At 36.0% G+C, this 18,875-nt stretch overlaps 1 protein-coding gene across 1 annotated transcript in view; it reads right to left on the bottom strand.

The window, feature by feature from the left end:
- UBR5 (ubiquitin protein ligase E3 component n-recognin 5) overlaps nt 1-18,875 on the bottom strand; it is a 140,901-nt gene that overhangs the window by 43,095 nt on the left and 78,931 nt on the right. The window contains 8 exon segments of the mRNA XM_036830478.1: nt 2,927-3,018; nt 3,512-3,660; nt 4,463-4,560; nt 10,098-10,221; nt 10,588-10,683; nt 11,122-11,273; nt 15,225-15,351; nt 16,289-16,499. Coding sequence (XP_036686373.1) covers nt 2,927-3,018; nt 3,512-3,660; nt 4,463-4,560; nt 10,098-10,221; nt 10,588-10,683; nt 11,122-11,273; nt 15,225-15,351; nt 16,289-16,499 — 1,049 coding nt within the window.

The raw sequence follows: 18,875 nt of genomic DNA, 5'->3' as shown, positions 1-18,875 counted from the left end.
ACAGCCAACATCGTTCTCAATGGTGAAAAACTGAAACCGTATCCTCTAAGATCACGAACAAGACAAGGTTGTCCACTCTCACCACTATTATTCAACATAGTTTTGGAAGTTTTAGCCACAGCAATCAGAGAAGAAAAAGAAATAAAAGGAATCCAAATCGGAAAAGAAGAAGTAAAACTGTCACTGTCTGCAATGACATGATACTATACACAGAGAACCCTAAAGGAACCCTAAAAGTGCTACCAGAAAACTACTAGAGCTAATCAATGAATCTGGTAAAGTAGCAGGATACAAAATTTATGCACAGAAATCTCTTGCATTCCTTTACACTAATGATGAAAAATCTGAAAGAGAAATTAAGGAAACACTCCCATTTACCAGTGCAACAAAAAGAATAAAATACCTAGGAATAAAGCTACCTAAGGAGACAAAAGACCTGTATGCAGAAAACTACTAAGACACTGATGAAAGAAATTAAAGATAATACAAACAGATGGAGAGATATACCACGTTCTTGGATTGGAAGAATCAACACTGTGAAAATGACTACACTACCCAAAGCAATCTACAGATTCAATGCAATCCCTATCAAACTACCAATGGCATTTTTCACAGAACTAGAACAAAAAATTTAATTTTTATGGAAACACAAAAGACCCCGTATATAGCCAACACAATCTTGAGAAAGAAAAACGGAGCTGGAGGAATCAGGCTCCCTGACTTCAGACTATACTACAAAGCTACAGTAATCAAGACAGTATGGGAGTGGCACAAAAACAGAAATATAATAGATCAATGGAACAGGACAGAAAGCCCAGAGATAAACCCACGCACATATGGTCACCTTATCTTTGATGAAGGAGGCAAGAATATACAGGGGAGAAAAGACAGCCTCTTCAATAAGTGGTGCTGGGAAAACTGGACAGCTACATGTAAAAGAATGAAATTAGAACACTCCCTAACACCATACACAAAAATAAACTCAAAATGGATTAAAGACCTAAATGTCAGGCCAGACACTATAAAATTCTTAGAGGAAAACATAGGCAGAACACTCTATGACATAAATCACAGCAAGATCCTTTTTGACCCACCTCCTGGAGAAAAGGAAATAGAAACAAAAATAAACAAATGGGACCTAAAGAAACTTCAAAGCTTTTGCACAGCAAACGAAACCATAAACAAGACGAAAAGACAACCCGCAGAATGGGAGAAAATATTTGCAAATGAAGCAACTGATAAAGGATTAATCTCCAAAATTTACAAGCAGCTCATGCAGCTCAATATCAAAAACACAAACAACCCAATCCAAAAATGGGCAGAAGACCTAAATAGACATTTCCCCAAAGAAGATATACAGATTGCCAACAAACACATGAAAGGTTGCTCAACATCACTAATCATCAGAGAAATGCAAATCAAAACTACAATGAGGTATACCTCACACCAGTCAGAATGGCCATCATCAAAAAATCTACAAATGCTGGACAGGGTGTGGAGAAAAGGGAACCCTCTTGCACTGCTGGTGGGAATGTAAACTGATACAGCCACTATGGAGAACAATATGGAGGTTCCTTAAAAAACTAAAAATAGAACTACCATACGACCCAGCAATCCCACTACTGGGCATATACCCTGAGAAAACCATAATTCAAAGAGTCATGTACCACAATGTTCACTGCAGCTCTATTTACAATAGCCAAGACATGGAAGCAACTTAAGTGTCCATCAACAGATGAATGGATAAAGAAGATGTGGCACATATATACAATGGAATATTACTCAGCCAGAAAAAGAAACGAAGTTGAGTTATTTGTAGTGAGGTGGATGGACCTAGAGTCTGTCATACAGAGTGAAGTAAGGCAGAAAGAGAAAAACAAATACCGTATGCTAACACATATATACGGAATCTAAAGAAAAAAAGAAAAGGTTCTGAAGAACCTAGGGTTAGGACAGGAATAAAGACACAGACGTAGAGAATGGACTTGAGGACACGGGGAGGGGGAAGAGTAAGCTGGGACGAAGTGAGAGAGTGGCGTGGACTTATATATACTACCAAATGTAAAACAGACAGCTAGTGGGAAGCAGCCGCATAGCAAAGGGAGATCCTCGTGCTCTGTGACCACCTAGAGGGGTGGGATAGGGAGGGTTGGGAGGGAGACGCAAGAGGGAGGAGATATGGGGATATATGTATATGTATAGGTGATTCATCACTTCGTTATAAAGCAGAAACTAACACACCATTGTAAAGCAATTATACTCCAATAAAGATGTTAAAAAGAAAATAAATAAAGCACAATAGATGATTTTTACAAACCAATTCTCTATTAACTATTTATTACATCTACACACCTGTAGCACAGCTATAGCTGATGTCCCTGCTGGGACTCTGAGGCACTGCAAATGTTAGTGCTGGGGTAATTTTATTGCTTCTTAGGTCTGTGAAAACTAAGAAACTAGCCATAGCAACTCTGTTGCTGGATGAAGGTTATTACATTTAGTTTAAGAAGTAAACAAGGCACAGGCCAAACCATGATTCCCTTAATGCCTTCAGTGATTTCCTGCTAATAGACCCTACTACAGGGGGCCTGAGACTTTGGCTGGAGAACACAGACAAAAACATTCTGTATATATGTTTCTTAAAAGACTGATTCTAGTCACAATGTATGATCACATATTTCTTGCATATTAGACTAGTTTTATGTGAAGAGCAGTACTTAGAACTAGCAAACAAACATTGCAAAGTACTCTTTAAATCAAAAACTACATTGTAATACATACATTGGCTTAATGTGGGCAACCTGAGAAAACCTCATGCTTTCTGAATTATGAAACAATTAAAGCATGACTCAGTACAGATTATTTTAATATGGCAATATGAATCTAAGTAGTTTACAATATTAAAGAAAACTAAAATCACACTCACTTGCAATCATGACCTTTATGACAAACCCTTGCACATTCCGTACAACAACAGAGGGACTCCAGCAAGCCACACGTACGACACTCAAAAATATCCTAAAATTAAAAGGATATAATTTTTAGAAGAATGATATGTATATCTCATCACAATAATTATTTCTGGTATTTTCTAAAACAATTCAATCACAACAACAGCAGAGCAAAATTAATGTGCTCTGGGAAACAGTCACAGATGGGTACACAAATGGGAATTAAATATTACCAGACGGGCAAAAATAATCTGTATCATCCAAAAAAGGCATAACAGTTATAAAATCTAAATCAAGAGCTGTGAATCAGATTATACTACCCAGCAAAGATTTCTAATTTTTATGACAGCCCATAACTGGTGTTAACAGTCAACTCCTTTGCCTCATTTATTTAGGAATTACATACAAATTAATTTTCTTTGGAGAATTTTATAACTCAAGAGTAAAAGGAAATACCAGACTTGCAATTCCAAAGCTAAGAACTAGAACTCTAGTGATGGTCAAAGGGAAGAAAAGAAAACCTAGATAGCATAAATATAGGGAAATATAAAATAACTTACCTGGTTAATGTGCTCTGCTCCAGTCCATGTAAAACTGCAGGTATCATTACAACATAAGACATATAAAGGAGAGTCATCAGGGTTGGTACCTGATGGGCAAACCATGCCCATAAATACATCTTCCTCTTTTTCACTTGAGGACACTTCAGCTAAAAAGATTAAAAACATAGTTCATACATCAAGAAAAGACTTACAGCCATCTACTCCTTTCCTCAAATGGAAAAGCTCTAACATTTACACAGTATAAATAAGAAACTACTATATATTAATAAAATAAATTGACATACAAAGTCAACAATGCAAGGAAATCCAGTCAATTCTGGTGCAAAGTAAAGCAAAGTGTAATTATATCATAACCACATATGGGGACAATACAAGTACACCAAACATCAGCCTTCTGAGTCATTAGCTCTATGTTATGCAGTTAAGATTCAAGTTCTAGCTCTATTTAACAAATTATAGACAATCACATAATTTATTCATAGCCAGTATTTTTTAAAAGCTAACTACTAAATCTTTTAAAGGCTAGATGGCAGGAACTGATATTCCTTAATGCTTTCTGTTAGGTAGTAAATCCAAGTCAGAAAGAACAGTAAGACTTCTGGCCTGTTCTTTCCATAAAATTTTATCACTAACACGAATTAACACGTGGACAGGTTCTAACAGTGATCCATCTTTACTTTCAAAAGATTAATCATTACAATCCATTACGGAATTTTTTTTTAATTTAAGGAAATTTATACCAGCTGCTTTTTGATGGAAAGTTAGAAGGTACAATATGCTTGAAAAAAGTATAAGCATATGAATTTCATACACATAAGCAAAAGAATTATCTTGATAGTTTCTAATCAGTATCATTTCCATATACAGAAATTAGGTTTGAATAATTATAGAAGAGAATCTATTCAAATTAAAAAATAAGCAACCCTTTCAGAACTTGAAATAAATTACCTTTTGCAATTTTCTGGGCTGTTTCTAAAATGGTAATTGCAGCAGGATAAGCTCGGCCACTTACAGCTGACATAAATGGGGTCATACCTCTTGCATCCCTAAAATGAGAAAAATTGTATATAAAAATATTATCAATTATCTTCCTTCCTGATTATGAAAGAAACATATGTTCATGATGAAACAAAAAACAGTTTTGTCTTAGTAAATAATGTCTCACCATTCAAAGAAAACCATCGGTGGTATTTTCTGGCCTCATATTATTATCTCACTTAAGAAAGCCACTTCGTGGAACCTTTGTCTCTCTAAACCATGCTCTCCTTTCTTGGCTTTAGTGACACTAAAGAATAGACCAGCAAGGGCTCTGGAGTAAACTAATACTTTCTAGATGTGAGCATAGTAACAGGCTCTCTCTCAAACAATTGTGAGGAAGATTATATGAATTATTACTTAAAAGGTTTCAGCACAGTGCCTAGCAAAAAATAAGTATTCAGTGAGTGTTAGCTATTATTATTACGAGTTTCCTCTTTAAAATGTACTTAAACATTCTTCACTGAATTTCTATTTCCTCCTAGACCCCTCGCATTTCCCAGAAGTCAGTCCTCAGCCATTTGTGCCTCTCTCTCTCTTCCGCCATAGCAACTACCACTTCTCTCACAATAATACGGTTCCAACACCTACACTTGTTTACTTGATAAGCCTACTTGGGATTTCCCAGTGGTATCTTACATTCAACGTGTCTAAAACTCAAATCATCTTTCTCCGCAAACCTGCTCTCTACCTGATTTATCTATGTCACCCAACAATATCACTGTCCCAAGTAACTTCAGACAAAAATTTTGGTTCTTCACAAAGTATTCCTTCTAAAGCAATTTTTAAACTTCTGCATCTAATCTTTCTTTTCCATTTTCAACAACTCAATAGTTCAGTTTATTACAACACACATATTAAAGGCTATGACAGACATATAAAACATAGCCTTGACTCTGGTTTCTACTCTTGCCTATTTTCATCTCTTTTATACCACCGTCTCATTACTATTCTTATAATCCCACTTTGATACTATTACAATCTAACAAAGGCCATTACGGAGAGGGTTCAAGCCCAAAGAACAGAGACCAAAGTAGTGATTTTAACCTATTTTTTTCAGATCCACTGGCTGTTGTTCTCTTCTAATCCTCCACTCTGAATTGGATGAATTACTGTTTCTCATAATATTCATACTTCTCCATGTTGTTGTTCCCTCTTCTCCCTATTTCTCATGGTTCTACTCAAACTTCATTTTCATGAAGCTGCTTACTGTAGCATACACATTTCTCCCTTCTGTTTACTCCAAAACACAATTATGTGTCCCTTTAGCCAGACTCAACCAAGAAAAAAGCTCAAATAAATAAAATCAGAATTGAAAGAGAAGTTACAACCAACATCAAACAAATATAAAGGATCATAAGAGATTTACTACGAAAGATTACACACCAATAAAATGGACAACTTAGAAGAAATGGATAAACTCCTAGAAACATACAATCTCCCAAGACTGAATCAGAAAGAAATAGAAAATATGAGCAGAATGATTACCAGTAATAAAATTGAATCAGTAATTTTAAAAACTCCCAACAAACAAAGGTCCATGACCAGACAGCTTCAGAGGTGAATTCTACCAAACATTTAAGGGGTTAACACCTATCCTTCTCAAACCATTCCCCAAAAAATTAAGAGGAAGAAATGCTTCCAAACTCATCCTACAAGGCCAGCATCGCCTTGATACCAAAACCAAAGACATCACAAAACATTTTAATTAATTAATCAATCACAGGCCAATATCACTGATGAACACAGATGTAAAAATCCTCAACAAAATATCAGCAAACCAAATTCAGCAATATACTGAAAGGATGATATACCATGATGAAGCAGGGGATTTATCCCAGGATGCAAGTATGGTTCAGTATCCGCAAATCAATCAACATGATACACCACATTAACAAACTGAAAAATAAAATTGTATCATCACCTCAGTAGAAGCAGAGAAGAATTCTGACAGAATTCAACATCCACTGATGATAGAAACTCTCCAGAAAGTGGGTACAGAGGGAACATACCTCAACATAATAAATGCCATATATTGGCAGGCCCACAGTTAACATAATAAAAGGCGAAAAGTTGAAAGCATTTCCTCTAAGATCAGGAACAAGAAAAGGATGCCCACTCTCACCACTTTCATTCAACAAAGTATTTTAAGTCCTAGCCACAGCAATTAGATAAGAAAAAGAACAAAAAGGCATCCAAACTGGAAAGACAGAAGTAAAAGTATCACTGTTTGTAGATGACATATACTACATATAGAAAACCCTAAAGATGCCACCAAAAAAAGCAACTAGAATAAATGAATTGAGTAAAGTTGCAGGAAACAAAATTAATACACAGAAATCTATTGCATTTGTATACACTAAAAACAAACTACCAGAAAGAGAAATTAAGAAAACAATCCCACTTACAATTGCATCAAAAATAACAAACTACCTAGGAATACATCTGATCAAGGAGGTAGAAGAGCTGTACTTGGAATATGTGGAATACTATAAGACATTGATGAAAGAAATTGAAGATGACCAGAAATGGAAAAACAAACCTTGCTCATGGATTGGAAGAATGAGTATTACTGAAATGACCATACTACTTAAAGCAATCTACAGATTTAATGCAATCCCTATCAAAATACACATGACATTTTTCTCAGAACTGGAACAAATAATCATAAAATTTATATGGAACCATGAAAGACCCCAAAACAGCCAAAGCAATCTTGAGGAAAAAAACCCCAAAGCTGGAGGCATCATGTTCCCTGATTTCAAACAGTACTACAAACCTATACTAATCAAATGGTACGGTACTGGCATAAAAACAGACACAGAGATCAATGGAACAGAAGAGAAGGCCCAGAAACGAACCCACACTTGCAAAAATAAAAAACTCAAAACACCTTCTCGTACTAAATAGGGAAGGTGACATAAGGGTCAAGACTGGGAGTCCCCATTCTGTAATAAAGACACATACCAGGGCTGGAATTCCAGCTATGCCACTCACTAGTTTTGTGAGCCTGGCCAAGTTAATTAACCCATGACAAAGGAGGCAAGAATATACAATGGGGAAAAGACAGTCTCTTCAATAAATAGTGTTGACAAAATTGGACAGCTAACTGCAAAAGCATCAAACTGGACTACTTTCTCACACCATATAAAAAAATAAATTCGAAATGGATTAGAGACTTAAATGTACGACCTGAACCCACAAAACTCCTAAAAGAAAACACAGGCAGTATGCTCTTTGACACTGGTCTTAGTTTCATTTTTTTTGGATCTGCCTCTTCAGGGAAGGAAAACAAAAGCAAAATCAAACAAACGGGACTACATCAAACTAAAAAGTTTTTGAGGAAACCACCAACAAAATGAAAAGCCCACCTACTGAATGGGAGAAGATATTTGCCCATGATATATCCAATAAGGGATTAATATCCAAAATATAAAAAGAACTCATACAATTCAACATCAAACAACCCCAATCTGATTAAAAACTGGGCAGGAGACCTGAACAGACATTTTTCCAAAGAAGACATACAACAGATGGCCAACAGACACGTCAATAGTTCAACATCACTAGTCATCAGGGAAATGCAAATCAAAACCACAGTAAGATACTACCTCACATCTGTCAGAACGGTTATTATCAAAAAAGACAACAAATAACAAGTGTTGGCGAGGATGTGGAGAAAAGGGAAGCCTCTTGCAGAAACAGACTCATAGATGCAGAGAACAAACTAGTGGTTGCCAGAGGGCAGGGGGTTAGGAGAATGAGTGAAATAGGTGAGGGAGATTAAGGGGTACAAACTTCCAGTTATAACATAAGTAAGTCATGAGGATAGCATAGGGAATATAATCAATAATATTGTAATAACTTTTTATGGTGACAGATGGTAACTAAACTTATCATGGTGGTCATTTCGTAATGTAAAAAAATATCAAATCAGTATGTTGTACACCTGAAACTAACATAATAAGTCAATTATACTTCAATAAAAAAAGAAGAAAAAACCCTTTTCTTACTGAGTCATCTCCATGGTAAATAATTCACTGATACATCACTTAGGAAATTGTGTTAGCAACTCTAGGAAATTCTCCTGTATCTGTAGTATAAAAAAGCAAAAAGGGCCAGTTTGATCATCTCTATACTTACTACCTAAAAGTCAGGCAAAAGAACACTGCCTCTCCTAGTAACATCAGCTTATTAATACAGTGGCATATTGGGTGTTTTCCAGGTATTTTATATGTTTTTTAGATAAAGGAGGAAAAATTCAACCACTGTGAGGGTACTAAAATAAAGGACTAGTGAAATAGAAATGAACTGTAGAAATATAAAATGGATTAACAACAAAGAGAAAGGGAATAAGAACATAAAATAACTTTTTAGACACCACCACGAGGAAATTATACAAAGATAATATGCTTAAAAACACCATAAATGCAAAAAAAAAAAATGACAACTGAGAAAATAAAAACAGAAAGATATACTGTATGTATCCATATATAAACCATTTTTATCTATGCCTCAAACCACTAATAAATTAGTAAGATGCTTCTGTCGTAATAACTCTATTTATAATCCAATGACTTATTTTACTAGTCTGGGGCAGCCTTCATTAAATCATAATTGCATACATTTGGTCATTTTCATCCAAAGGGCAGTAAGACTTAAACATGAAAACTCCCTCGCCCTCAAAAATAAAAAACTCATAACACCTTCTTGTACTAAATAGGGAAGGTGACATAAGGGTCAAGGCTGGGAGTCCCAGTTCTGCAATAAAGACACATACCAGGGCTGGAATTCCAGCTATGCCACTCAACAGTTTTGTGAGCCTGGGCAAGTTAATTAACCTCTAAGCCCATTGCTGCAAATGTGAAGTGGAGATAATATTATCTACTCCAGACAGTTATATCTAGAATAAGAGTTAATGCAAATAGAGCTTGGCACAGATTAATAACTATTATAAAAACACTCATCATTATGAGTTTGTAAAGGAAGATAAACAATCATGCTGCAGGTGGAGATGTAACCTATTAACGGTTAATGAGCACTTACAACAGAATACTTATCAAAAGCTCTGTATGATCTCATGATGATTCCGTAAGTCAAGATTTCCAAAGAAACCATAAGAATCATCCTTGGGTTTTCACAATACAGATTCCAGGCTCCATTTCAGACCTGCTGAGTTATACTTCTAGTGTAGAGCTTGGGGAAGAACGTGTATAATTTTTAAAGCTCTCCAGGTGACAGTGATATAACTAATTTATGGATTCAACATTTGAGAGCAACTATACTGTGATCTTTTTAACATATAAATATACACCCTCATCAAGCTAACATAAAATCAAACTGTATTCATTTAGTGTACCCTGTATTATATTGAGAAGGCCTCTTTCACTAAAGAGAGCTTACTTAGTAACACAGAAAATACAATGCTAGATTCTGATAAATTTTAAATTCAATTAAGATAATTGTTGTTCCATATGTTGCAAGATCAACTTAACAGTAAAAGGAGTAAAGCTAAATCTTCATATCAAAAATATATTAAACTTCTTACTTGGCAGAGAGGAGTTCTCGTAGATAGGGCTGTAGAACAACACTGTCACATAACAATTTTAATATAAAATGAGCATTGGCCTTTCGATCCTTGGATTCTACTACAGATGGCTCTGTGGAAGGACCTGTAATTAAGCAGATCCATTTGGTAACAAAAGTGTACAAAACAGAGTGAAAGACTATTCTAGAATAATATACCAAGTATCTATCAAATAAACCACCAGAAAAATATCCTAGTATTGGTAACAAATTAATAACTTCATTACAGAGAATTTAAACACATTAACACATTTTATAAATCTCAACTGATGAAATATATGCACATACACACCACAACTTCACTGATATACAGAAGATAATTCACAGAATTAGATATTTTTCAAGCCAAGAAGTCTCCTTGAGATAAAGTGTAGATCTGTAGAAACCTATATACAAAGTGTTTAGTTTTATCTTCCAAATGCCTAGGTAGATAAAATAGTAGAGATTCTCACCTGGAATGGTGGAGGTGCTTGGTCCTTGACCGGTGCCAGTCGCTGCTGTGGTAAGAGATCCCACAGCAGGGGCCAGGATAAAATCAATGTCACCATCTTTCAGTAAACAGAACAGCAGGATGTACATCATTATAGGCAACATATCCCTAACATGTTCTTTTAACTGGCCTTAAGGCTTTTCTCTGCAAGCCAAAGGTCAAATCGGACAGAGGCTTAAGTGGATGCTTCTTTCCCAAACTATAAGAGAAGGAATCCACTAGGCAAATTATTGACTTATCTTGATATATTACTAGCTAGCTTCTTACCAGTATAGAAATATGTATTTCAGTAGAAGAGGGATATCTAACAAGACTTTCTAGAATTTTAATTTTTAAGTTACAAACACCTTAAACCAAATCTACGTAAGCTAGTTATAATACTCATTATGCTAATTTTAACGATTTCAGATTTCTAAATATCCCACTGAAATGTTTATTTCTTTTCTTTCACGACCCTGTCTTTTTGTTGAACACTTAATAAAATAACAGATCTTACCAGGATCCATTGCAGGAGGGTCAGGAACCCAACTAGGGGGAGCTATGGGGGGTGAAACTGGATCTTGGTGGTCACTGGATGAAGCTCCAGCTTCATGTCTACCCAAACCAGCCGCTCTCAATGAACGTCTCATCATTTCCCGTAATCTCAAACTAGAAGAACATGGACAAAATCAGAGCTCACTACCACGTCTAAGTGTAAGGATAAGGTGCACAGAACTTCTCATCTGAGATGAAAGTTTGTTCTACAAGCAAATACTCCAGGCAGGAAAGAAGTACAAATGCCAATTCTGGAATCACAGAGTAAGTCGGCAAGGGATAGAAATGCAACTGGGGGATCCTAGTACCCAGTTCAGCACTAAAACCACTATATTAAGCTCCCACAGAAACTTAAGCACCGGGAACAAAAGTTGCGGTGAAGTTAAGATTAGGAAATAATCTTTCATACAGTTAAGATAAATGAACAGCTGAACATTAAAACAAAAAAAAATTCTGTCCCCTGTTTAGCATCAGTAAGAATTAAGTTTAATAGTAGACATTAGCAAAACATACTGATTAGCACAAAACCAATACTGTTAGCCCACTAAACCCCTTTTCTGTGATCTCAAAAGCAATGGAACTAATATCCACACAGTAAGTAGTTTTCAAACAAAGACCAATTTAGGTTTATTTTTTATACAAAAAAGTTTTTTTAACAGTACAACTTCATCCCAAGGAAATTAATGAATGAAACCGGAGCTTGTAAAATGTGTTGTTAGATTAATATCTGGGCGTGATTTTTTTTTTCTCCTGCTATACAGGTGTGCACATCGCTAAAAAGATAAAGAAATAATCACAAACACAGACCTCATTAGGGGAACTAGTAAACTACCTGTACAAAAATCTATACCTCTGAATAAAAGCTTACAAAGGCTACAAAATTAACACATTAAAAACTAGCAGCAATTAAGAGAGAGCACATAAGGCAAATCCTTTCACTTGGCCACAACTTTAGAGCTTCTAAATGAATAAAGAGTAAGAATTCAATTTTAAGGGCCCGGCAACACATAAGGGACTGCTTTCTCCCAGGCAGATTTAATCCCAAAGACATGACATTTCTGATGTGAAAAACCTAACACCTTACCAGGTGAGCATTATATGTCTGCAAATAAGTAATTCACAAAGATCTGTATTAATGTTTGAATCTCTAATTATTATTTAATCCGAGGGTAAGTGTGTTTTTCCATAGCAATACATTTTCAGTTTTATGAGTAAAATTTTTTTAAAACGCATTTACAAAAATTTCTTTTAGAAGCTACTTTCAGGAACCCATCTATTTTATAAGGCTTGTGTATGATGATGTACCTTTGGGAAGAGAAACATTTTTTGGAAGATTCTGCAAAGTAAATTTTAATGTCTCAAAAAATATACTAGTTATTATAGTATGCACTATTAAAAAATACCTATAGTTAATTTTTTTATGGTTATCGGTGTCTTCTCTCTCCCAATTTAGAAATCTGAGTTCAAGAATTTTTATAATATGGAGGGGAGCAGGGAACAGTGATTATGATTCTTTCAGTCAAGGTCACTTCCCTGTCCAAGATATCACCCACAGAGCATGGCAGGCTCCTTACCAGTAACAGCACACACCTGGGTGACTTCACACTGTGATGCTCCTACACAATTGTAAATAAGCTCAACATAGACACTTGGTATCCTAATGTGTCTTACTCAAAACACACAGAGAGAAAAAAATCAGCGATAATTGGGAGGCACTGCAAATAACCTGAAAATAAATGCATGTTTTGGGCTTATCAAGAAGAATGCTTACACCAGGGTCGCAAACACAATGCCTACTGGGCCTGGAAAGTAAAATAAACTGAGGAAAGGGCAGTCAGGTGTAAAAAGTAGGGGATCATGGCAAACTAGAGGCGTACATGCTCATCTAAAGGCATTCAAATTTTAAAGAAAAAAAAAAATTTTAACATTGCACAGGCCAAACAGAACATATACGGGCTATTCTCCAACCTCTAGCCTAGAGCAGATTAAGAATAAATGAAGATAAATTGAGACCATAGTCTCATCTTGAACTTGCAAACTCCCAACTTTGTTGTTGTGATGTAGTCAATTCAATATTATATGAGGGGGTCATTCCTTGTCATTTAAAAAAATTGTCCTCTACCTCTTTTCTTCATTAGGTCTTGGGAACATTTTTAAGTACAATGCCCAGCTCCTCATACAGATTCTTTAAAAACAAAAAACAAAAAAAACAAAAAAAGAAAATTATTCTTCAAGATGTTGTACACAATTCATGAAGATTCACCTGTATCCTCAGTGGCTGAGGACAATACTGAGGAGATACCACCTTGGCTGCTAAGATTCAGAGTTTTGACATTTCTTCGTATAGGCTTGCCTGGAGTCATCGTATTTTCTGACAATATGGAAGAATTCAAGGTTGATGTAATTTCCTCTTTGTAAGCACGTTATATCCATGCTACAGAAGCCTTAGAATCCAGTCATGTTCAAACATACCACTGTGACAAAAAAGCGAAGGTCATGTGTCTTCCAGATTAATAATCTCTAGAGTACATACACCTGCAATCAGATGCATCAATCAAGCTTTCCACTAAATCTGCCCTTTGTACTCAGGCACTATTGAGTCACATAACAAAACTTCTGAGTCAAATCATCATCTGAAGGCATTTAACAGTACTCCATTCAATATTGAAATTGCATCAGTTTTGAGCTTACAGCTCATGAATCCCAGCCTGCATACTCATCAAGGGGTATCGCCTAGAAAATCCATTGTAGGCTAGAGGAGGGTTTCACTTCAATGAAGCAGAGTCTGTGGACTTCCTACTGCCCGGCGTGGATAATAAGACTCCTGTGCTTTCATCTGTTCAACCGGCAGCCCTGAGTTTGAACTGGTTAAGAGCACTGCAGTGAAATCTTCGGCAAATGCCTCAAAGGAGCTTACTCTGCAAATTATTTCTGTGAGCAACACATCACCCACTCTTGAAGCTCCTTTTAGTCTTTGCCTTCAAAATAATCCTTACATGAAAAAAAGATGGCAGCACTGGCATTGGACCAACCATATCAGAGTCCAACTTGATTTGCACCTGTATTTTCCCTGAGGAAATGAAATACCTGAAATAATTCAGACACTAATTTCTTCATGAAGAATTTAAGTTGCTTTCCATTTTAGACCAAACATTTTGCCTAGTGTAGTCCTAAAAAAATGATAATTTCCATTTTGCATAGTCTACATAATGTTTCTGTACTATTTTAAATTATAATTTGGTTACCCATAAATAGTTTTTGATAAACCTCACTTCAGGATGTTTTTGAACCTGGGAAGCTATCAAGTTGGAACCAATTTTAGAAGAATCGTTTTTAAAGGGAAAGTTGAATATAGAACAGAAAATAAGCAAAAGAGTGTCTTCGTTTTAAGTAGACTTTACAACCTATCACATTAGCACAGTGAGCAGTGCTTCCATTAATGATTTGTGAAGTATCCAAGAATTTTGGCTCTCATGTCTAATATAAATGTGTTTTCCTTCAGGGGGAAAAAAAAAACTACAAACACCTGTATCCTGAATTCTTTATAGTCTTCATCTATTCAAACATCTAGTAATTTTTAATGTGTTATAAAGTGTCCATCCCACAACTCAGAAAGCCTGAAAATTTAAAATACCAAACATTCATAATATACATCAGCCTTTCATTTCTTCCCAGATCTTTAGGACATCTGAGAAACTGAGCTAAGTAAACAATCTGAAAATAAAAGATTGAGGTTCTTTCAATTATTACATTACTTGTTCTCCAACTAAAGAAAATAACTTCCTAGGAAACATGAATGATGAGTTTAAAACACATACAAAGAATCAAGTTTGAACTACTTGTCTAAATTACCTCAAATTTTTGAAGGATCCTAGGTCCTACTGTTTTACACCTAAACTCTTAGCTAGATATTGTCAGGTATTTTTCCCAGGCTGATATTGGGAGGAACAAAAACAAAACAAAAGGACCCACCAATTCATGCATATGATAGGAAACAGATACATTTCTTTCTGTACTTGGATTATGTTTCCACCAATTAAACTTTCCTGGTAAAAATCACATTACCTTCGGCTACTTGATGATCCAGCCCGATTACCTGGGCCATTACTTGAAACAACTGATATTGCATTTGCGATGGCCTCAACAGCAGAAAGCCTTTCTGCAAATGTATTTCTTTCAGAGCGCTCTGCTTCTGAAACATAAGAGAAAAAAATTAGGATCAATTTAAACTTCAAAAATAACTAAGAGATGAAGTATGTACAAGCCATTAAATGCTAACTGCTAAGTGTTTAGTATTCTAATTCACATACTCGTGATAACAGCTTAATTTTCCCTCCTTAGAGCAACAAACACTTAAGCTAGATTGAACTATGACCTTTTAATGTGAATTATTTCCTTATTCTGCCTTACTTTTCAACCCCCAAAGATAAAAAATAAGGTTATTCACAAGTAGGCTGAAATTTAGCTTTCACTACCAAGGAAGAAAAGTACCTCAGTCTTAGTTTATACACTACTTATAATCCTTTAGTCAGTCAATGATAACGAGATAAAGGTCAGAAACTTGCAAACCACTGTTCAAAAACGTAGCTACCAGAGTATCATCTGCAGAATTCAAAATAAGGAAAACCATTATGAATTACACAGTTGCACTTTAGGTTTTCAGTTTCCCCCTTCACTTAGCCAATTAAAAAATTTATGGCAAAAACCTTATTTACTTTTCCAAAAACATCTAACAACTCACTAGGTTATTTTTCCCTCTACACTCTGAAAATTGGGATAAAAGTTGCCTCAATATAATTTGACTTAACTTGCTAAATAATTCCCATGGTAATAAAAGTCACCTGCAATTATAAAATTAGTAAAGCTCTTAAGTATCATATATATAGTTTGTACTTAACAGAGAAATTAGAATTTAAGGCAGCAGAAACACATTGATAAAAATTTTATTTATTCATGTTACATGTTCATCCTAACAGGCATTTTTACCTTCTGAGACTCCTAGATTTTACAAAGCAAAGTAAAAGTACATACAAATTCTTTACAGTGATTTTCTTTCTTTTAATAATTTTTATATTTTCAAAATTGCCCAAAATTCCTCTTAAAGATCATGTTACAGTTCTTAATCTCACCCTCTTCTTCTTTAGTTTCCTTATTGCTGGTTGGAAAGCAAACTGATACACAAGCATGCAAAATATTTCGATTTCCATCACATCTGTGGCTGATGAATGTCTGTAGCATCTGTAGATTCTGCTCTAAAACAACTGCTTGCTCAAGATTCATAAGATATTGTCGACAGGCCTCATAGTCACAGCGTAGGATGTGCTGCATTAAGGTTTGTTTCTGTGCTCAGACAAATTAGGAAAAAAACTTCAATGAATTTGTATATAGCACATTACACATGTCAAAAAGTTCACATGGCCAACACAATAATATAATCAGCTCTGCAGATACATAGAGACAATTTAAGGTGGCCTGGCACAAGAAGCTGAACTTGAAGGTACCCTTAAGCACAGAATACAACTGACAGGAATGGAAGAGTGGGTAAACCTTCTGTAAAGGACCAATAAATATCTTCAGCTTCTGCAACTAACTCAACTGTGGCAGGAAAGCAGCCAGATATACAACGCATAAATGGGAGCGGCTGGATTGGACCTATAGATCATAGTTCATACAGCACCCTTATTTACATCATATATACCTATCAAATTAGAACCCTATTAATATTGTTAACCAATTAAGCATGGGGTATACATTTTATTCCAAGCTTATTCTCACCTTCTTGTGCTCTTTAAGGTTACATTTACATCACACTATGGTACATGAAAACCAAAACCTTCAACTCCCCCCAGAAATAACGACAGATACAATCCCCAAAGGTGACAACTAATGTACTTCATTGTCAAAGACATGGTAGTAATGATCAAGTATTTATATCATCTTCTACCTGAGAAACAGCATGCTGTGGATGGAATATTCCGCCCCCCCCCCCATTCATGCTGAAGCCTAATCCCCAGTGTGGATGGTATTTGGAGGTAGGGCCTCTGGACAGTCATTAGGTCGTGAGGGTGGAGCCTTCATGAATGTGATCACTGCCCTTAAAGGGGACTAAGAGACCAGAGTTCTCCCTTTCCACTGTGTGAGGACACATGGCCATCTGTGAACCAGTGAAAGGGCCCTCATCAGACACCGAATCTGCCCACACCTTGATCTTGAACTTCCCACCTTCCTTAACTATGAGAAGTAAATTTCGGTTGTTTATAAGCCACTCTGTCTGTAGCAGCCTAAACAAACTAAGACACAGCACAAATAGACCAAAGAGTTCAAATGTACTTTTTTCAGAATGTAAACTATAGTTATGGGATATTTAATTGACGGAATGTAAAGCATTAGTTATGGAAAACAAGCAAATTTGTTCATTTTAACTAAAATTGGGAACTGGAAGAAAGCAGGTGGGAAAAGAATGCGTGGGAATACAAAGGAAAGAAGAGAGATGCTTTTGAACTTGCCAGCTCTCCACAAACTGCCTAGGTATCCCATCCCTTCCCCCAACCTTACGGGGATGAGAGGAAGTAATAATGGGGGAAGACGGGCACAAGAAAATACAGCTAAAAAATTGTTTTCAGTACTTGACACACATGAGATAAGCCATTCTGACTGTGGAACTAACTATGATCCTGAAGTGACCCCGTAAGTTGCAAGCTCCAGTTCAAGAATATGAGGTGGGCCACATAAGACTAAATTTGCCAAAGTCTAGTGGCAAGTATGCATTAATCAATACGTTGAGAGAATATGTCAAAGTCTCCCCAAAGAATAAAAAGTGCAGTACATTTAAAAATAACTAAAATTAAGATATTCTGCTGCACACTGCTGTGACATACAGAATGTTTTCAAGCAATCAGCCAGTCATCTGGCTGAAGCAGCTACTCTACAGGGAGCTCTCATCTCCAGCCTGCTGGGCAGTACATGGGCTCTCACACTGACAGTATCAATACCACGCTTACTATGTTTATTCTGCATCACTGTATGCTGTCACTTATAACACAAAGCAGAGAGTTCAGCAAAAATTTCTTGCGCGTCTACTGTGCACCAAGCCCTAGTAAATGAAGGCTATTTAGAAAGATAAATGATGGCACACTTTATCGCTACCCTTGGGATGATGGCACATTTTATTTTTACCCTTGAGATGCTGACAAAGTGCAGGGGTTATAGAATCAAATGCCTACAGAAGCATATGCAAAAGTATAAGTGAGTGGAGGAGGCTGGCTGTAAGAAAGGTAACACAAACTGTATAATAAATAAATGGTGACTAACATTTGGACCTAGAGCAACAAATTTTAAATAGTGGGAACTGCAATGAACTGGAGACACCATGTATAGCCTCTAAGAGGACTTAATGTTTTTATGATGGCCCAATATCACCAGATCTTCTAATTCTTTAAGAGCACCTGAAAATCTGAGTTTTAAATATAAATCCTGTGATTTTTGAATGTTGGCAACCAATCAAGAATCTTTAAATGATGTGAAGGTTATTTCTAGGAGCCACATTCAGGCCACGGCCACCTCCTTTAACCCCATACCCCTACCAGTTTGGAACCACTAGTCTAGTAGGTTAACAATTAAAGCTAAACTAAGAGTATGAGCACTGTGTCTCTAAACCAAAGCTCACGGGTATCTCTCGGGAGCACCTAGATTCAGAGTATTTTAGATGCAGTTCTA

The sequence above is a fragment of the Balaenoptera musculus genome, chromosome 17 (assembly GCF_009873245.2).
Source record: "Balaenoptera musculus isolate JJ_BM4_2016_0621 chromosome 17, mBalMus1.pri.v3, whole genome shotgun sequence".
Taxonomy (NCBI): domain Eukaryota; kingdom Metazoa; phylum Chordata; class Mammalia; order Artiodactyla; family Balaenopteridae; genus Balaenoptera; species Balaenoptera musculus.
This window is presented reverse-complemented; position numbering and strand designations above follow the sequence as displayed.